At 34.4% G+C, this 22,669-nt stretch overlaps 1 protein-coding gene across 1 annotated transcript; it reads right to left on the reverse strand.

The window, feature by feature from the left end:
* Positions 1 to 409: 409 nt before the first annotated feature.
* LOC149797628 (GH3 domain-containing protein-like) lies at positions 410 to 21,899 on the reverse strand. Its single transcript, XM_089962522.1, has 6 exons — positions 21,838 to 21,899; positions 16,556 to 17,729; positions 13,598 to 13,725; positions 10,352 to 10,497; positions 3,525 to 3,601; positions 410 to 1,496 (listed from the first exon to the last, which is right to left on the reverse strand). Exons 2-6 carry the CDS (start codon positions 17,687 to 17,689, stop codon positions 1,266 to 1,268), a joined length of 1,716 nt encoding a protein of 571 aa, XP_089818648.1. The 5' UTR covers positions 17,690 to 17,729; positions 21,838 to 21,899; the 3' UTR covers positions 410 to 1,265.
* Between the last annotated feature and the right edge of the window lie 770 nt (positions 21,900 to 22,669).

Below are 22,669 nucleotides of genomic sequence, written 5' to 3' on the forward strand. Positions count from 1 at the left end.
GTTTTACAGCATATGTGTGGGAATTTCCAATAAAAGTCAATTGTCAAAGTGAAACAAAATGGCAACATTCATGTATTTCGATGATGATTCCAATGAAGGTTTTGTGGATTCAAAAGTGATGACTTGACTGCAAATGACATTGCCTTTAATGATTAGATTCAAGACAAAGGATCGGGCATTAGTACAAGTCCTGTTTCGACACATGACATTTCAGATTTATCTGAATCTGAGGATGAAACATGCGATGCTCTTGTCTGATCGGAACACGTGAACTGGTACAGGTGAACAACTTTACAGTAGGTTCAGGGCCAATATTTCATTTAGATGAAAATGCAAGGGAAATATTCCAGCTGTATAGAATAGTGCTGAGAAAAGTAGTCTAATATACATTATAAACGCAACAGATATCTTGAGGTATATTTTTTATTATGAATATGTGAATATTAACACTGATTCCTGTACTTGGTGGAGGAATTGAGTGGCAAAAAACTTTGGTAAGTGTTTAAAATTTTAGTTTTTATTAAATTACATAGTTTGCATGGGACAAGATTGATATAGAAAATGTAGACAGCATGTGCACTAACTCGAGACGCTCTCATAGTCAGTCATTATGATAAGCTCTAGGATTCAGCCTACAAACAGCAGCTAAATGGCAGGCTGTTTATCAGGCTTGGTAGGGAGGGCAGTAAATACCTGCAGAATGTAAAGAGTTAATTCCATTCAGTAAGGGTCATAACTGAACCCTGAAGAAATCAATTTCACATGGAAATGATTGTTTCAAAGTGTGTGGGAATCCTGAAACTTGGCAAATTTTCACTGCACAGAAAAAGGTAATGATGAAGAATTTGTACATCCTCTTAACTGGAACTGGCACAAAAGATTAATAGTTATTTAGCCAAAAAAGAGTAGATGTGAAATGCTGAATTTAACATGTTTACAAAAAAGTCATTTCATTATCTGATGTATTAAATAAATTCTCTTCAATTAAATGTCTTAAAATGTTGACAATAAAGACATCTTTAGTACATAAAATGCTACTGTTAAATTTCAGTATATTGATTTGACACTAATCTGGAATATGTCACAAATTAAGTGATACAGCTTTCATCAATGCTTTCCTGTTCTGCAGGTGATGGCAGAACAGAAATAAAAAACGTCATTCTAGAAAATGAGCATGTATCACATCCTGTGCTAATAACTTGAGCATCACAAATAGCATGAATATGATAAGTCTGTACCTTTGTGAATCAATATATGACAATCTTTCAAGCCTGACAAATGACCACCCTATCCATGACAAAATTAACTGCATCCTGACGCTTCAGAACTCGAGGAACTTTAAACTGGTTTGGTGAACCAGTTGTATTTTCAATGAGAAATGCTCTGAGATCTTGGAAAGTCCCAGGCTTCACAAAGTAAACCCTGACAGGACTGATGCTTCCTTTCCTCCGGAATGATGAATAGACATAGGACACTGTCCTCAAAGATTCATCAAGCTGAAAAAGAAATACAATTTTTCTGGGTTAATTTTCCTTTGTTTTAGTCAAGTTGAGTAAAAGCTCTGATGTAAGTCTGTTGTCCAAACATTGGCATATGTTGCCTGGTTAATTTTGTAGTGATTTTGAAGTCAGACAAAATCTATTGTCCACAAACTCGAGATGAGCACAAAGTCACACTGGGGGCTGAGTTTGCTACCACTCTAAGGGCTGAGATTGTTACTATTCTGGAGAACGAATTTAGATTTCAGCTTGGTCTGACTTGGAAATAATCTTTTAGCCTAAGGTTCTAGAATGAGTGAGCTCAGATGATTTTGCACGTGATTTGCAAGCTTCTTCTTAAAATGCTGTATTTATTGGCAATTTTCTGTAACACTTGGTGAATATATGTATTTTCTTACGATCTTATGAGGTAGGGATATGTGTACTGTTGTTGTAGGGTTTAACACCATTTTTCAGCACACGATAGGCTATACATGGTGGCCAGTATTAATGGTGGAGGAAGAACCTGGGAAAACCCTGGAAAGAACCACCGACCCACGAGAAGCTACTGGCAAGCTTTCTCGCATACCCACATGAGCTGAATTTGAAACTCGAACCCTTGCAGACAGAGGTGAGATGGTAGTGATCCCTAACGGACAGCGCTTTAGACCACTCGGCCACTTGGGGCCCCCTCAAATTCTGTAGAATAAGCAACAATTTACATTGGCTCCAATGATTTTGATGCAAAAATTTGGGAATTTTAGAGACAAATTGTTATAGCCAGGAAATACTGATCTCCACCGAGCTAAAAGTTCAGATTTTTCAAATGATGCTCTTATACGAAATAACTTTCTTTGTCTACGTATTTCCTCAATAAAACTTACTATCCTTCACATGCCATATTTATTACATAACCAACACTTGCACGATTTCAAAATATTGTTCAGGATCAAGATATTTATTGATAAGATACAGTGGAACCTCTCAAGACCAAAATATCTGTATACTAAGATCCCCTGAAAATGAATCATTTTGTGACATAAATTTTCTCATTTATTTTCAATACACTGTAATTCACTGAACTGAGACCCTGATGATGTGCAAACCAAATAAAATGTTTTGGTCTTTGAAGTCAGCTCTGTATTAAAATGAACCCCATAAACAGAAATAAACAAAGCACACTACACAGAAACACATAAAAATAAAAAAATAAAAAATCCTATAATAAATTACTTCTATTAAAACTGATTGACTCTAGGACTTGATGTTTTATCCAAACAAAAAGAAGCATTTATAACATGACACCTGATCAAACGTCATTTTTAGGTGAAAAGTATGACAATTTTTTTGGAAAAGGGAGGTTTACTGTTTCCCAAAAAAGAATAATATTTCATTGGGATTTTAAATCTATGGTCAGTGGTAACCATGAATATTATGAAAACTATTATTCAACAATTATTACGTTCACAAAGAATATTGTTTCTTTAGATTACATTCATTTAGATACATTTTCATGAAATACTATCCATTTTTAACAACATCCAACAATTAAATATCAGCTCTCTGATTTTGAGATATTAATCAGACTGTCCACTGTCAAATGTGAAACTCAAGAGTGCATACTCAGCTGAGAAGTTTTGTGACTACAGGGAATATCACATCTTATTCACATTACCTGTTGTACTGAATGATGGTGCTGTGTGGAAACTATTTCTGCTGCATCTTGGAAGATGAAAGGTCTGATTTGTACAGCTCATGTTGCTAATTTTACCACATAAAAAGCTAAATGATAATCTGGGAAAAAACATGAAAGAGTAAACTTATTTACAGAGTTTTCCTGCTTCAGGACACTGTATTATTTGCAGCACTTTCACATTTTTGCAATGTTAATAAAACAGCAACATTCTGACATAAAATCACTACCATATTGTTATGGCCAATAACTGCACACTTTATAGTTATTAACGTGAGTCATGGCTAACATTTTGTAACTTAGACGTGTGTATGAGCTCACAAATATTTTATGTTATCATTAATAATACTTACAGGGATGTGAATATGCTGATTTACTTGATCCTTCTCAAGCTCAATAAACACATGATAGCCTGGTGCATAATCCTTGCCTGAAATTAAATCAAGTGATAGCCTAGTGTATAGTCCTTACCTGAATTAAATCAATCAAGTGATAGCCTAGTGTAAAGTCCTTACCTGAATTAAATCAGTCAAGTGATAGCCTAGTGTAAAGTCCTTACCTGAATTAAATCACTGCAATCAAGTGATAGCCTAGTGTATAGTCCTTACCTGAATTAAATCAATCAAGTGATAGCCTGGTGTATAGTCCTTACCTGAATTAAATCAATCAAGTGATAGCCTAGTGTAAAGTCCTTACCTGAATTAAATCAATCAAGTGATAGCCTGGTGTATAGTCCTTACCTGAATTAAATCAATCAAGTGATAGCCTAGTGTAAAGTCCTTACCTGAATTAAATCATTGCAATCAAGTGATAGCCTAGTGTATAGTCCTTACCTGAATTAAATCAATCAAGTGATAGCCTGGTGTATAGTCCTTACCTGAATTAAATCAATCAAGTGATAGCTTAGTGTAAAGTCCTTACCTGAATTAAATCAATCAAGTGATAGCCTAGTGTATTGTCCTTACCTGAATTAAATCAATCAAGTGATAGCTTAGTGTAAAGTCCTTGCCTGAATTAAATCAATCAAGTGATAGCTTAGTGTAAAGTTCTTAACTGAATTAAATCAATCAAGTGATAGCTTAGTGTAAAGTCCTTACCTGAATTAAATCAATCAAGTGATAGCTTAGTGTAAAGTCCTTACCTGAATTAAATCAATCAAGTGATAGCTTAGTGTAAAGTCCTTAACTGAATTAAATCAATCAAGTGATAGCTTAGTGTAAAGTCCTTAATTGAATTAAATCAATCAAGTGATAGCTTAGTGTAAAGTCCTTAACTGAATTAAATCAATGAAGTGATAGCTTAGTGTAAAGTCCTTACCTGAATTAAATCAATCAAGTGATAGCTTAGTGTAAAGTCCTTAACTGAATTAAATCAATCAAGTGATAGCTTAGTGTAAAGTCCTTGTCTGAAATTTTATTAATCATGTGATAGCTTAGTGTAAAGTCCTTAACTGAATTAAATAATCAAGTGATAACTTAGTGTAAAGTCCTTACCTGAATTAAATCAATCAAGTGATAGCTTAGTGTAAAGTCCTTAACTGAATTAAATCAATCAAGTGATAGCTTAGTGTAAAGTCCTTAACTGAATTAAATCAATCAAGTGATAGCTTAGTGTAAAGTCCTTACCTGAATTAAATCACTGCAATCAAGTGATAGCCTAGTGTATAGTCCTTACCTGAATTAAATCAATCAAGTGATAGCCTGGTGTATAGTCCTTACCTGAATTAAATCAATCAAGTGATAGCCTAGTGTAAAGTCCTTACCTGAATTAAATCAATCAAGTGATAGCCTGGTGTATAGTCCTTACCTGAATTAAATCAATCAAGTGATAGCCTAGTGTAAAGTCCTTACCTGAATTAAATCATTGCAATCAAGTGATAGCCTAGTGTATAGTCCTTACCTGAATTAAATCAATCAAGTGATAGCCTGGTGTATAGTCCTTACCTGAATTAAATCAATCAAGTGATAGCTTAGTGTAAAGTCCTTACCTGAATTAAATCAATCAAGTGATAGCCTAGTGTATTGTCCTTACCTGAATTAAATCAATCAAGTGATAGCTTAGTGTAAAGTCCTTGCCTGAATTAAATCAATCAAGTGATAGCCTAGTGTAAAGTCCTTACCTGAATTAAATCAATCAAGTGATAGCCTGGTGTATAGTCCTTACCTGAATTAAATCAATCAAGTGATAGCCTAGTGTAAAGTCCTTACCTGAATTAAATCATTGCAATCAAGTGATAGCCTAGTGTATAGTCCTTACCTGAATTAAATCAATCAAGTGATAGCCTGGTGTATAGTCCTTACCTGAATTAAATCAATCAAGTGATAGCTTAGTGTAAAGTCCTTACCTGAATTAAATCAATCAAGTGATAGCCTAGTGTATTGTCCTTACCTGAATTAAATCAATCAAGTGATAGCTTAGTGTAAAGTCCTTGCCTGAATTAAATCAATCAAGTGATAGCTTAGTGTAAAGTTCTTAACTGAATTAAATCAATCAAGTGATAGCTTAGTGTAAAGTCCTTAACTGAATTAAATCAATCAAGTGATAGCTTAGTGTAAAGTCCTTACCTGAATTAAATCAATCAAGTGATAGCTTAGTGTAAAGTCCTTACCTGAATTAAATCAATCAAGTGATAGCTTAGTGTAAAGTCCTTAACTGAATTAAATCAATCAAGTGATAGCTTAGTGTAAAGTCCTTAATTGAATTAAATCAATCAAGTGATAGCTTAGTGTAAAGTCCTTAACTGAATTAAATCAATCAAGTGATAGCTTAGTGTAAAGTCCTTACCTGAATTAAATCAATCAAGTGATAGCTTAGTGTAAAGTTCTTAACTGAATTAAATCAATCAAGTGATAGCTTAGTGTAAAGTCCTTGTCTGAAATTTTATTAATCATGTGATAGCTTAGTGTAAAGTCCTTAACTGAATTAAATAATCAAGTGATAACTTAGTGTAAAGTCCTTACCTGAATTAAATCAATCAAGTGATAGCTTAGTGTAAAGTCCTTAACTGAATTAAATCAATCAAGTGATAGCTTAGTGTAAAGTCCTTACCTGAATTAAATCAATCAAGTGATAGCTTAGTGTAAAGTCCTTAACTGAATTAAATCAATCAAGTGATAGCTTAGTGTAAAGTCCTTAACTGAATTAAATCAATCAAGTGATAGCTTAGTGTAAAGTCCTTAACTGAATTAAATCAATCAAGTGATAGCTTAGTGTAAAGTCCTTACCTGAATTAAATCAATCAAGTGATAGCTTAGTGTAAAGTCCTTAACTGAATTAAATCAATCAAGTGATAGCTTAGTGTAAAGTCCTTGTCTGAAATTTTATTAATCATGTGATAGCTTAGTGTAAAGTCCTTAACTGAATTAAATCAATCAAGTGATAGCTTAGTGTAAAGTCCTTACCTGAATTAAATCAATCAAGTGATAGCTTAGTGTAAAGTCCTTAACTGAATTAAATCAATCAAGTGATAGCTTAGTGTAAAGTCCTTAACTGAATTAAATCAATCAAGTGATAGCTTAGTGTAAAGTCCTTGTCTGAAATTTTATCAATCATGTGATAGCTTAGTGTAAAGTCCTTAACTGAATTAAATCAATCAAGTGATAGCTTAGTGTAAAGTCCTTACCTGAATTAAATCAATCAAGTGATAGCTTAGTGTAAAGTCCTTAACTGAATTAAATCAATCAAGTGATAGCTTAGTGTAAAGTCCTTAACTGAATTAAATCAATCAAGTGATAGCTTAGTGTAAAGTCCTTACCTGAATTAAATCAATCAAGTGATAGCTTAGTGTAAAGTCCTTAACTGAATTAAATCAATCAAGTGATAGCTTAGTGTAAAGTCCTTACCTGAATTAAATCAATCAAGTGATAGCTTAGTGTAAAGTCCTTAACTGAATTAAATCAATCAAGTGATAGCTTAGTGTAAAGTCCTTGCCTGAAATTTTATGTATCAAGTGATAGCTTAGTGTAAAGTCCTTACCTGAATTAAATCAATCAAGCGATAGCTTAGTATAAAGTCCTTAACTGAATTAAATCAATCAAGTGATAGCTTAGTGTAAAGTCCTTGCCTGAAATTTTATCAATCATGTGATAGCTTAGTGTAAAGTCCTTACCTGAATTAAATCATTGCAATCAAGTGATAGCCTAGTGTATAGTCCTTACCTGAATTAAATCAATCAAGTGATAGCCTGGTGTATAGTCCTTACCTGAATTAAATCAATCAAGTGATAGCCTAGTGCAGGGATTGTCCTGGGCTTCGCCAATGTCGCAAATTGCGATTTGTTTTCCTTCTTGGCGACAAAAATATCCCATCTGGCGATCTTTTTGGCGACATACGTTTTGGTTATTTAATTTGTACATACAATCATGGATTTGGACTGGATAAATTAAAAGGCAGAACGAAAGGAAGCCACAAACTTGACTAAGCAATGCATTGGTATCAATCTGTTACACAAACAATCCTTTGTTCTTATTGACAACCCCATCTTTACAGTACATTGTTACATCATAATCTGCTTATGCTGACATCTGGGCTGAGTACTGTATGCTGCGATACAGTCAATCATGCTACCGCACTATACCTACAACTGACCGACTTCTGAAGACGCGAATAGAACAGATACAATTAATTGTATGGCTAATCCTTCTGTTGTTTTTATACATATACCAATACAATAGTTTTGCTGAACCTTCATAGAAAACTGATAAGCTTTGAAGTACCGACAACTGTGTATAAATACAAAGCAAATGGAAACAATCTAAATCACAATTACATCTGTCGCCAGTGCAGCATTTTACTCATTGATCTTTTCCTTTTGCCATCAGTCCTGTGTTACGGCTGCAGAGACTTAAACTCCGCAACAAGAAATAGCAAAAAAAAAAAAAAAAAAAAAAAAAAAACAGTTTTGCATAATTAATAATAATTATTTATTTCTCAAAATACAGGAGTGAAAGAATCCCGAAGTTGGGTGTGAATTTATGCTTATATATACGGTCCAATATTGCCAGGTGTTGACTCGTGTAAGTTTCATTCGTGGGAATGGAGATCCTATTTTCTTGTCGAGAAAATTTATACAGCATTCAGTGATCATTCTTGGGATTTAGGAAGCGATTCGCTACAAGTTTTGTGAAGCTAGCCATAAGGGGGGGGGGGGGGCTGCTGAGAGACTACTGGTGTCACCTGTCAGCACTGTACACTGTGAACGTGGATTCAGTAAGATGAACTTCATAAAAACTGACATCAGAAATAAGCTCTGCATCTCATCTCTCGAGAATTTAATGAGAATCAGCATGTACAGATGTGAAAAATTAGACTTTGAAACTGCATTCAACAAGTGGGCAGCCCTAAAATCGCGACGGATCTTCATGTAACACTTTGTAACATTTTGTTAATGCTTGTTGTAATTAAAGTATTAACTAATCCATCTTTTGTAATTTTCATTGCCTGTTACATTAATAGACTAAATTAACACTTGGAAAAATGGACACTACTTTTTTTGGCGACACTTTTTGAAAATTGGCGACAAAATATTGAGGTTGGCGATTTTTTTGGCGACAGCTTTTTAAAAGCCAGGACCATCCCTGCTAGTGTATTGTCCTTACATGAATTAAATCAATCATGTGATAGCTTAGTGTAAAGTCCTTACCTGAATTAAATCAATCATGTGATAGCTTAGTGTAAAGTCCTTACCTGAATTAAATCAATCAAGTGATAGCTTAGTGTAAAGTCCTTACCTGAATTAAATCAATCAAGTGATAGCTTAGTGTAAAGTCCTTACCTGAATTAAATCAATCAAGTGATAGCCTGGTGTAAGGTCCTTGCCTGAAATTTTATCAATCATGTTCACAAAATTACTTTGTCTTTAAATTTACACATCACAAACATGCATCTTTACTAAGAGGTTCTCTACAGTATATCTTTCAAAGGTGGCTACAAATAGATTTATTTTGAGCCACGCAAATTCAGGATATTGTCTGAGAGCTATTCTTAGTCTAGATACACTTTTGATTAATATGAGACAACATCATCTCCCTTGTCATTTGTGTACATCTACTGTAATTATAGGGTGAAGATATTTTTCTCTTCAGTGGAATGAGCTGTTTCATTTTTAAATATATACAGACTGTCTGGATAGCTGTCCATCTGTGCAAATAGTCCATTTATAAACTATATTCATTCTACAAGAAAGCTGTCTCTGAAATTAATATTGTTACAAGTCTGGCCATACATTTCGCAGGCAGTTGTCTTACAGTCTCCAGTCTCTGGTGAAAGGGAGACAGTCCTAACCCAAATTCAGTTAGTGAATGCTGGTTATATTAACACCAGGTACACAGCCAGGAACCTGCTTTAAAGGCTACCCATAGTAAAGCAATCACCTGTTTGGAAAAGTCAGTACTTCAAAGTCCAATAAACCAAAATATTAAAGAAAATGATCTGTTCAGCAAGCATCTGTCTTTAGATGCTATGTTTCTCACTTCCCAGACATGGTTGCTCAAGCTAAATTTTACTGTATGCATCTCAACTTAGCTTTAACATTTGTTCAGTCATATTGCTACCATGTCTCTAGTGTGGCAGTTTATAGTGGCATCTAGCACTGGGGCATAATGCAGCAGACATGTGGCACCATGTCCCACCCAGTCACACTATCCTGACACCAGGCCAACCTGTCCTAACACTAACCTCTTATGCTGAGTGCCAAGCGAGGCAGATGCTAGTACCGTTTTTCTAAGTCTTTAGTATTACTCAGTCGGGGTTCGAACCCAAGACCTCCAACATCTGAGGCAGATGCTCAAACCTGAGAAAATACATACACCTTGGAAAAACCATGTGGCCCCACAAGCTGGAGACCATTGTTTTAGATCTTGAATCACTTAATAGAGGGCATATGAACCCTGGACAGGGGACTAGCTCCAGGAAATGAGACAACAACACAGTAGTAGTAGGTAGTGTTATTACTAATATTAAAATATAAATCAATAAAAAAATTACATGTAGGTCACACTAACTTTAGGCAAAGTTGTATGATTTTGCAGGTAATACTGACCTCAATGCAAAACATAATCAATATGTAAGAGGTGGAAGGAGGACAGATGGACAGTATGCCAGAAGAGATGGAAATTAGAGTGAAATAATATGCCATATGCCTTTTCCACATTCATGGCAGGGCAAAAGCATGATTTCATACTTGTAGTTTTTGTGTCCACCATCAGACTTTCTGCACAGCAGTAGTCCACAAGTCGGACACCTGACTTCTTCAGTGCATCACAGAGGGCCTGATAAAATGCATTCTCTGAAGTTTTCTCTCCACACACATTCAGAAACTGGCCTTGTCTGCAAAGAAACAAAAGCAAGAAAATGTCTAAAATTTTCAGATATGCAAAAAATAAAAAACTAGTTTAATATCAACATCATTTTAACACCATCTTAATTACTATTCCAGATTATGTAAGGGAGCCCATAATGACTCATGGTTTGTGTGCTGAATTCACAATGAGCAGGATGTGGGTTCTAAAACCAGCCTGAGTTATCTCCCATGGTACATTTCTGGGCATAGCACTGTATGCCCATTTGCCTGTTGCCCTGGTAATAAACAGTTTACCATGTACTGATCTGCCATTAAACACCAACCAATTGGTGAAGCTCATTTGTATGTCACCCAGTGATTGACAAAATTAATAAAGACAGATCCATAATAATTAATTCCACGTTACAACATAAAACATAGTATTTATACAATATGAATTTACCACCAATATGTACCTGATCAACAGACCTGTTTGACTGACTATTATAGACCTGTTTTTCCCCCCATTTCAAGATATGCAATCCTTCAGGCAAAGAAGTGTTGTTTTCCATTGTTACAACTTTATGGTCATAAACTAAGTGGCAGAAAGAAGCAAAATCATATTTTGCAAAACGTAACAAATAATTTAATTATCAAAGTTATAAAATGAAAACATAAGAGGAACTTATAGCATTATGAATTGAATCCAAAATAACACTAAAATGTTCTATTCAAGTCCAAAAGAATCTAATATTCCAAATGAATTTAAGATCCTTGAACATATGTATCACAAATGGCATTGTCTAGACTTCCTCTGAATAATTCACAATAATCCCAGAATGATGTTCTAGTCCAATGAGCACTTTGCAATTCCAATGAATAATCCTAATAAGTGTCTCATCTCAAGTTATTTAAACACAACAAAAAACACATCTGCACACTGATATTAACATATGAAATGAGAATCAGAAATAGGAATTAATCTAATTGCTCAATGCTCTCATTACATACATCTTCATGAGTTTATTATAACTATATGTTGCAATACCCCCCCATGTGACAGATCTTACTATAAGTTGCAATACACCCCATGTGACAGATCTTACTATATGTTGCAATACACCCCATGTGACAGATCTTACTACTCAATCTAATATTCTAGGATACTAATTAATGTAACCTAACCCATCAAATGGTAAAAACCTTAATTCTTCTAAGAACCCATATAAAGATCCTGTACAATGAAAAACAACCCCAAATTCTTAAACATATATTATTAATAAAATTATTACTAATAATCAGAAAGACCTACATCAACAACTACTTAAATATCCTGACCAATCTATACTCTAAATATCTTGAAATAGAATTTTGTACCCATGTACAAAAATTAACTAATATCATGGCTATAGATGATCATCACAATTCATGGACAAAAATTACACATAAAATAGACACAATCATGTACCAGAGTTACAAAAAAATATAGATATACATAACACTATACTTATGTGTAGCACTTCCCCTTGCTTCTAATTTTCCAAGCAATCGTTCCATTTTAACAATGTTATTATAAAACGAATCACATGAAAACACAACACACAAATAAGCCAAATCTAGCTTAATTTCATGAAGGAGGAGGAGTATTGTGTTTCCTTTCACTTCTAACTGCATAAACCTGAAATAAAGTCCTTTATGATTTGAACACAAATCTTTCATATCAAACAAATAATACTGTTTGGATAACTACAAAATATTTGTACGTCTGGTACACTTAAGTTTGTATCACTGTAAGGTGCTAAGATAGGTACTGTCTAAAAGATATCTCCATGAATGCTGAATAAAGTATCTGTGTCATTTTAGACTCCATGTTTTTTACAGTCAAACCATCCGCCATGAGCACAAGAAAAATTAGATCTGTACAATAAACAATGTACAAAAATGTCTGTACAATGAACAATGTACAAAAATGTCTCTGTTTTATATTTATGCTTTGAAAATTCTATTTTGTCTGCACGTTCATGGCCATCATCAGGTTCAAAAAGCTTTCAATGTTGTAGTTACTACATCATACTTGACCCAGAAATAGTGTCTTACTCGTGCTGTTTGTACTAAGCATGCATTGGTGGAAATCACAGGCTTGCAGTAAAAGTAGAGTACAGAATATATTTTCACGTACAAAATTCCAAATCAGAATGGATAGTCAGGATTTAAAAGAAAAATTGCATCTCCATGGGTAGCATGTATTTTGAGGCTCAAATGCAAATAAAAAGTGTATAAATATAAAAAAAAAACAAAAGTGTTGGGTAAACAGATTTGCCATTATATTTGTGCTAGATTCTACTTTTTGAATGACACAGAGCCCTTTATCACATAGTCGGTACACTCTGCCTATAGTGTGTGCAGTTTCATATTTTTTATATTATAACATGTGAACATATCACTTTATGTGATTCTGATTGGTCCAAATAAGACCATGAAGTTATTGTTCATATTCTCTTTACTGATTGGCTGCGATTGTCTGAAAAAATTTAACCTCGCCTTCTGGAATTTGTTGTTTTCATGGAACATATTTGGCTGCCATTTTTTTTATTCGACTCGTGAAAGGGAATTGGGGAAAAATGGTCTCATCTGTTTCAATATTGCCACAGAGGTTTGTTATGTCATATGTAAAACATCATAACAAAATGGCAAAACCCCCAAGACAAGAACAATAACAACAAGTACGGCTCAGATGATAGCAAGGGTGGGGGTGGGGATGGAGGGACAGTACATCTGAAGCATGGAATCTACCCTATATATAAGCATGGTTTAAATGTGAACTTACTGAAGTAAATAAACTCACCTTTGTTCAAAGAAGAATGTAGACTTAAACCGGTCTCCCCAACTGACAGAACTTTTCCAACCAAAGCATGTTTACACGATAAATGTGATGTAAGTCTGACTCAAAAAGAGATTTGTTTACATCTTCTGTACAATCTAATGTTCCAAATCAAATACTGCAAATATCTGGTCACAAATATTTAACACAGACTGATAAAGGAATTGCTCATTTGCAAATAAATGTGAGAACAATTGCAACAGCATGGATTGAGCTGTTTCACACTATATTATGATACATTATTAAATATTTAAATTGATGCCCACCTGTATTGAAACTCTATCACAGGGCACTGATTGTAGAAGCCAACAACCTTAATCACATCTCCAAATCTGTACCTATATAGGCCACTGGCATTGGTGATAACCAGTTCATATACACGCCCAACTTCAACCTGTAAAATAATGGGTTTTTTTATTTTTAGGCCATTCAAAAACAAGATACAGTATAAGAGATTTTTAAAAAATCTACATTCTCTTTTAATATACTCATCATCAATGAACAACACTCATCACCGTGGCTGTTTGCAGCCTTCAAGTGTCTGGAACATTAGGTCCAGCCCTAGGGCAAGGCGAACGAGACAACCGCCTTGGGCCCCACACTTTCAGGAAATCATCTCCGCAATACATTGTTTTGGCTTGGGGTCCCACTCATTACTTGCTGCCTTGAGCCCTGCATGGTGACTTGGGTCCCACACATCCTAGGGCAGGGACTTTGGAACATTAAGCTAGTTTGCCTTTGCAGAATCAATTGGTATTGTGCAACCCAAAATGATGTGATCATTGATTTACATTGTCATAGATATGACATCCTAGTGTATCACAGCACAATAAACTCTTCATGAGGTCAGACCTATATACAACGATGTGGTTGCATCTTCTATCTCTTATTAAATAATGAAAAGGCAAATTCTCAAACAATTTAAGAGTCACAATAATAGCAATGGGAAAGAAAATTATAAAAGTCAACAAAATGAATATTAGACCATTTTGGAAATCTTGATCATAAGTTAATAGCACAGGCTTTATGTTGAAAAATATGATGTGATATCAATAAATGTGTCACATAAAAATGTAACTCATCAACATACCATTTTCTCTGCATGTTTGACAAGAGGAGTCTATGATCTTCAACCTATACAAATCCATCCTATTTTGAAATACTCATTATTTTATGGGCAATTAGTGACAGGTTACTTTTTACCAGACCTTTAATTGCAATGACTTTTACATGGGAATAGTTATTCAGCTAATATGAACACAAGAAATACACACCCATCAAAAATTTGTTTGTGAACGGGATTGCTTAGAAATGCTAGAATGGGACATCTTTGACACACTGGAATGGGATAAAATGTTTAGACACTGCTGTGTATCAATTCAAAAAAAAAAAGTTTAATAATCCAATATTTCACAAGTGATCATCCTTAAAAGAACAACTCTCTTTTTCTGAACTTACACAGAGTCAATTTTTATTTATAACAAAGTTCTACTATTCAAATGATTACATTTTCCACATACTTTCACCATTTGTCATGAAATTATGTTTATAAAGTAACAACATAATATAATTCATGATTTTAAAAATCTGAATAAATTTTTCCTTCTAAACACAAATTTTGTCTCTGATCATGTGTTTTGGTTAAAGTATTAGGATGTAAACAAGATAGTCTGATATACGTCTTAATTGTTTATTGGTAATAGTACATAGATGTACCCATGACAGTGATAAAAGTCTATACTTATTATTGGTAATAGTACACAGGTGTACCTATGAAAGTGATACAAGTCTATACTGATTATTGGTAATAGTACATAGATGTACCCATGACATTGTTACAAGTCTTAACTGATTACTGATAATAGTACATAGATGTACCCATGACATTGTTACAAGTCTTAACTGATTACTGGTAACAGTACATAGGTGTTCCCATGACACTGTTACAAGTCTTAATTTATTGGTAATAGTACATAGATATACCCATGACAGTGATACAAGTCTATACTGATTATTGGTAATAGTACAAAGATGTACCCATGACATTGTTACAAGTCTTAATTGATTACTGGTAATAGTACATAGATGTACCCATGACATTGTTACAAGTCTTAACTGATTATTGCTAATAGTACATAGATGTACCCATGACATTGATACAAGTTGTAATTGATTATTGGTAATATTATATAGATTTACCCATGACATTGAAACAAGTCTTAATTGATTGTTGGTAATAGTACACAGGTGTACCCATGCCAGTGATACAAGTCTATATTGATTATTGCTAATATTATATAGATGACATTGAAACAAGTCTTAATTGATTACTGGTAATAGTATATAGGTGTACCCATTACATTTTTACAAGAATTAACTGATTACTGGTAATAGTAATAGGATGTACCCATGACAGTCTGATACAATCTTAATTGTCTATTGGTAATTACACAGTACTAACATGAACAATGTATGATTCAGATATGTCTTAAGATTAGCCTATTCCTGTCTTACTGCATTCAGACACTCTGCCAATTATAATACATTCATTGATATAAGATATCAGTGAGCATAAGAAATATGCACCTTAAAGTACCATTGCTTTTATATGAAGTTGTAAAAATAAGATAATTATATGTTAAACGAACAAGGACTCATAATATTTTAACAAGCAATAATGTCAAGAAAACCTATGTTTTAAGGTGCAATCCATATGGGATTAAATTCGTAGTCACTTAATCTTCCTGACTTTATCATCTGTTCATACATGATTTTATAATGTTCACTGACATCAGCAAGTTGACATATCTTATTATACTCACAATTGATTTTTCAACTGTAGAAGTTACAATAATAAGTCATTGCAGTTTGTCAAGCTTTATTCCTTTAGTACTGCCACATAAAAATGTGTGCAGTGAAATTCATGTTCTCTGCAGAAGAACTAAATTCCTTTTTCTTGAACATTGATGAATCGTTGTGGCTTAAGTTTTGCATTCTGTACTCAGGGACTTTCTTTGAATGTTTAGTCTTGACAATATCCCTCAAGAGTCCCAAAGTTAACTGAACACAAACTTAAAAATCTGGGGGATCTCCCCCAAATTTTCACACATTTGAAAGTCAGGGACTCTCCCTGTGGGGTCAAAGGAAAACCCTGGTACTTCATGTGTCATGACATTTATTGCGATGCAAAGAAAGGAGTAAATACAAGAACAAAATGGACTTACATCTTCAAGGAATGTGGTCTTGGGGTGCTCCTCTTCACAATGTTCAATGGGAATAAACTCAAACACCATCGACTGTGGAGCAAGCAGGTAGCGGCTAGGGCGATCTTCAGGCCAAATATTTACCCCAAGCAAGCCCTCAGAGGCAGCATACAATGGGGAATAGAGAGGCACTTCTTTAAAATACAACTCCCTCAGTCTCTCACCATACAGCTCAAAAGTGCCTGAGTCAGCTGCTACCAAGCAGTTTATATTTGGCCAAACTCGTTTGACGATTCCAACTTGACCTACATCTTCCCTAGCTTTCCGCAACTCTATGGCTCGTTTGGGATCTGGCTTCATTTGTTTATTGAGCTCAAGACGGACCTTTTCCTCAATATTCAAAGATGGGCAAACTTCTCCTTTCTCTATATCATGGACAAGATTGTCCCAGTTAGCATCAAGAGCCCTGAAGGCTGAGTAAACAAGAGATGCAAAATTGGCTTCAATTATTCCAATGTTTTTGTCCTTCAGTCCAAAAAGGAGATGGACATATAATGCTTCTGGCTCTGTCATTATGTCATAGCCTGCCTTGGGAGTTGAGTACATGTTTAAAATTCTCTTAGAGTTGGCTGGAGATGATGAATTTGGTCCAATCTGAATGCCGCATTCTGCAGTCCGAAAACGAGGAGTATAGAAAAACTTTAGATCCTTCTGAAGACGTCCTGTTCCTGGGAAAGCTCTCCTCATAGAATCATACAAAATGGCAATGCCCTGCATAAAAAATGCTCCCTGCTGCTTTTTTAACATTGGTATAATACTACTTTTCCCTGATGTCCCTGACGTAACAGCAAATATGATTGGCTGGTCAGCAGTCAAAACATTTTTTTCACCTTTCATCATTCGCTCAATGTATGGCTCATAGTGGCTATATCGTGTAAGCGGATGAAGCCTTACAAAATCATTCCTGTTTTTTATCTCTGAAAATCTATACTTTATACCATATTCGGTGTTCTCATTATCTTTGATTCGAGACATGAGCGTCTCTTCCTGTGCTTTCTTAACATCCTTGGTTGCAGCTTCTAATTTTCTCCTCATGTACCAGCCAAGCCAACTGACACTGGCCACTGTGAAGTAGTGGTCCACTGAGCTTAACATGACCAGAAAAGATGTTCAGCAGAAAGACTTGTTACGATTTCTGAGAAAAAAAACAGGTGAGAAAAATAAGGTTTTAAAACATCATGCATTTCTGATAAGAATTATTCTACATAAGCACAAGAACTCCAACAAAGTCATAACTAGATCATGTGACTTACAAGTGGGGGTATAATACAAGATCAGGTGACTTACATGTGGGGGTGCAAGTCACATGATGACCGACAACACAAACAGGTAAAACAAAATGGTTGACAAGCTTCATTTCAAAAGTTCAGATGCATGCATCTAATTTATGATCTAAATATATGAAATCTAATAGAGAAAGGAATTATGATGTGGCTATTATTAGTCAAAATTAAACAATTAAATAGGGTTATGCACTACCAATGAAGGTTTTCTGATGTAATCATTTCATCACGTTAGTTTTCCAAGGTATATGGATTGCCATTACAGTTCTGAACCACACACACCCTTCACCACTGTTGCTTCTTGGTAGACTGTTTCATTAAGGTATTTTTGAAAAGAATGAATAGTTTTGGGTATTTTTGCTTGTTTGGATAGTAATAAAACTTTACTTCAAGATTACATCTAAATCTGGAGTAATTCTTCAAAATTTCAGTTGGATAGATGGCACCATGGTAATATACATGTACAATAATAAAATAGGATGAGCCTTCTACATAGCTGGCATTATTCAAGAGCTGGCCATTCCAATGTATTTATCATGTCTGTTGCTTAGTTCATGTTCAGGTACCTGTTTAACACAGTGTGCACATTTTATTCTTAATTGTTTTCAATTTTTTAAATTTACTTCGTTAAATTGATATGGGTACCATACACTGTTACTGTATTTTACTTCAGGTCTTAGGAGAGTCTGATATGCTTTTTCTAACATTTGGAATGATAGTTTTAAATTTCTTTAAAAAAATACCCAATGATAGCATTTCTGTGTTTGTCCCATTTAAGATTGGACTGTATTGTTGTGAACTTGAAGAAATCTTTTATGAAAGGCTGGTTATGGAGTTAATGTTTATTTAAATGGACATTTATATTTGGTAAAATAAAAATGGTCACATTTATCAAGGTGAAAAGATATTAGCCAGTCGCTTTCCCATTGGGCAAGAAACATTCTAGTTAAGATTTTAATGGTAATACTTAAAATAACTAAAATACCATGTTATACAAGTCAGAAACTTTTTAATATATCACAAATGGGGCACCGTAAAAAGAATAAGCGGGTGATTACTTGCAAAAGGGGTGACCATGTGCACCTCATCTTGTTCATAGCAATTTTTGACAATCATGACAATCTATGCTTGACCTGACTACAGTTTTTAATGAGTTGGTCAGTGTTTAGATTCTGGAAAAAATGCAGTCAACAGAGGATTACATTATATAGGCTTTCATAGTTAATTACAGCTTCTCAGCCGAATAATCATGTGTTTCCACAGTAAATGAGACAGGACTCAAGTAAACAATTTTTAGCAATGATACTATAGATGCTCTGGGTGAAGATAAAATGTTTATGATTGGAGATACCCAATTAAAAGTGCGAGTCAGACTATTCTGGTTAGTATATTACACACTTGCAAATGAAGAATATCACTTTTTAGGGGTTACCTTCAATGATGTTGGAAATCTTGCCCTGGTGGAGTGTAAAAAATTTCATGGGATGACTGGGTACACTAACTTGCCTTTATAATACTGATCTAAGAAAACACATTGAAACAAAACTCCCAAGAATGGCAATACACCCTTAAAGCCCCACCCTGAACAAGTTAGATAATAATTTTTATTGCAAAGCATAAGTCATGTCACCAGTTATGTTTGTAAATTTGTGTTATGAAGCAGATTATTTTGCAGACATTTTGTTCCTCATGATTTTATGCTTGAAAAGTACAAAGGTATTGGAACTGCTATGGTATGAAAGGGTTTTTAATCACTTAAATTTGTACATGTAAAGGAAATCTATATGTTTCAACTGAACAGTGATTCAATTTTTAATATTCATGGCAATGTTAACTTCTTGACATTATGTTTACATGCAGGATAGTTACTTAGTCTTACAGTGTAAAATGTACCCTTTTATATTTATGTTTAGGTCGACCCTAACAAATATAAAGGGCAGCATCTTACACTGTAGGACTAGCTCAGATGTTGCACATTATGATACTGAACCCAAATGTCTAAATACCATGTTAATAGGATCTTGATCCTATCCATTATAGTCTATATGATATAACGGCACCAACTGTACAACCCAAAGTGGGTGGAGCTTAATGTGTAGGGATCTATAATCAGAAATAACTAAACTAGCTGTGATTGATGCATTACATAAATCCTAGTTTTGTCAGGCTTAAAAAAAGTTGAGTATCATATCAACATGTGAGATTATGTAAAAATCGTGTCTAGATCATATTTTATATTTTTTTAAATAATGTTTTATAAATGTGATGCAAATCAAACAAAATGTTTTTGACAAATCTCTTAGCTATGTTTAGTTCCAGCAGAATTATCTCTCTTAAATGCAGTGGAGTACCTGGTTTTGTCCTTGTCAAATTGACAATGTAACATTGTTCTCTATGACAGAGTATGACTTGCATGCTGAAGTAGAATAGAAAGCACTTATTTTACTAACTGTTTGAATCAAAGATCTATTGAAAGACAATTGGTACCATAAAACCCATACAATACATCACTATTCCTACAATGTAAGACATAGCATATGTTGTTTTTGTTTTAGTGCTATGTCTTGCTATCCAAATAATGGCCTTGTTTAGCGTGTTCTGATGTTGGTTGACATCAAAATGAGTAGTCCAAGTTTCAGGAACATCTCACACATTTAGCAACCTATATAGACACTCTTCCACTAATTTATGTGTAATTAATATACTTACTGTGCTGTCTTTATCCTGGCAGAATGAAAATATGACACAAGCAAATGGATGCATTTTCATGTTCCATTGACATACATTTGAATTTGTTGCAATGCAATGGTAGTCAAAGTATGCCAAAGTATGTTTATGTAGGTTCATGTGGGGGATATGTTTCTTGAATGAAACGAAACGTTGCTTACAGTTCCAATAGGCATAATATATTTTTTATTTGTTTCATTAAAAAATAATATTTCAACTTAACCCAATTTTGGCATCAGGGTAAGTAAAGTCTGACAAAAACAGTATAATTTACTTTGTAGAAAAGCGATGTATATTGGTTGCCAACTGCACAGGGACTCGTTACATAGAAAATCAAGGGATGGGGGTTCTAACCTGTAACAATGTATTGTTACAGGTTATAACCCTAATCCCTTGATTTTCTTTGTAACAGGCCCCTGTGGCCAATTGTGTGTGATATTCCTGAAAATTTGACTTTTGTTACATCAAAACACGCTACACAGCACCGTTAGTTAGGCAGTAAGACACATCACCCACCAGAACAAAAGTATCGGGTTATGTGTCTTACATCGTAGGACTAGTCCAAGAGTGTAAGACGTATCACATACTATTTATGTTTTGGTACAACGCAGAAAAGTCAATGATGGCTTGATGGATAGAAAATATCTCAGAAGTAAAACAAGCCATATAGTATGGTCGCGTGCCTTTAAAGACGGAAAAAGTAGAAGGAAATCGAGGGTCATGGGTGGAGCGAAGTATTTGGAATTTCCGTACCTTCTCTCTTACATATTATGATAGAGCGGGTCCTATGTCAGAACGGGTCTTGGGGGTAATCTAAGGTATTTTTGTCACTCTGTATGATTTTTTTCCTTTAGATTATTATTTTTTTCTTAACATCAAGCTCGCGTCGAGCACCTGTGAGCCACATCACCATATATTTTTGTTCGGGGGTGAGTGGGTGGGGGTGATGGCACTAAAACAAAAACAACATGTGCTATATTCTTACACTGTAGGACTAGTGCTTACGCCCTAAACATAAATATCAGCGTCAAAGGTCTTAATGTAGGACTATAGTGTTTACACCAAAACAAAACTATGTGATACGTCTTACGTTGTAGGACTATAATCCCATCCATCTGGGAAAACAGAACATGTCATGTTACCATGGACTCTTACTTATTTATACGAGAAAATCGTAAACGATAAATTAAATCGGAGGCAGTGAATAAATTCCGCCTTAGCAATATAAACTACCTGTATTGTTGCTTTGGCTCTGACTGGTAGCTTTTGTAAATTTAGATTTATTTCCCCTACAATAAGCCCCGATATAAGAAATTGCTCCAATTTTGAAATCTATACTCAAAAACGAAAATCCAAGTATAAGCACAGACAATTGAATCATTGCAGTGAAGAAAAAAAAGGTCAAAACATCCGAGAAAAAAGTGCCCGTTCAATCGTAGAAATAAACTGGTAAATTTAGTAACATATATGTATCTTTTATTCCTACAAGCGCTTTCGCATCATCATCATCAATGATACTCTTTTAGGTAGATAAATTGTGAATGTATCAACCGGAATGATTTTTTTTTGTGTGTGTGGAGGGTGCACTCACTGGTTGATCATTTCAGACCATTTAGGGATGTCCTCCTGTCCTATTTGTGGTTGTATATGTGCTATATATTTTGACTGATATCTTGCTTTTATTTATTTATATCTTTCATCTTTTCATGAATTTCATATTTTATACTTTTATATACAATGCTGTCGGGCATATCTGCGCACCTAAGTGTTTTCGTCTCCAATTCTGAAGCAAAACGATTACCGAATTAGACCGATTGACATAAAATACTGCAATGCTTACCATTTGAAAAGAGGCAAGTATCACCAGAATATTCTGTTCAAAATAATATTAATTTTGGACACATGGGATACCATCCCTGTGTTTTTATGACTCGCATAATGTCGGCCTAATCTGCGTACAGCTTTGAAAAGATGTAATGTTTATCCATCGCGCTATAGAAATGAAATACATTACTTTCGACTGTTTCTGTCAGCATTTCAGTCGAGTAATTAGGTCAGGTTTATA

This window comes from Sinohyriopsis cumingii, chromosome 6 (assembly GCF_028554795.1).
Source record: "Sinohyriopsis cumingii isolate HCF-2022 chromosome 6, ASM2855479v2, whole genome shotgun sequence".
In the NCBI taxonomy this organism is placed as follows: Eukaryota; Metazoa; Mollusca; class Bivalvia; order Unionida; family Unionidae; genus Sinohyriopsis; species Sinohyriopsis cumingii.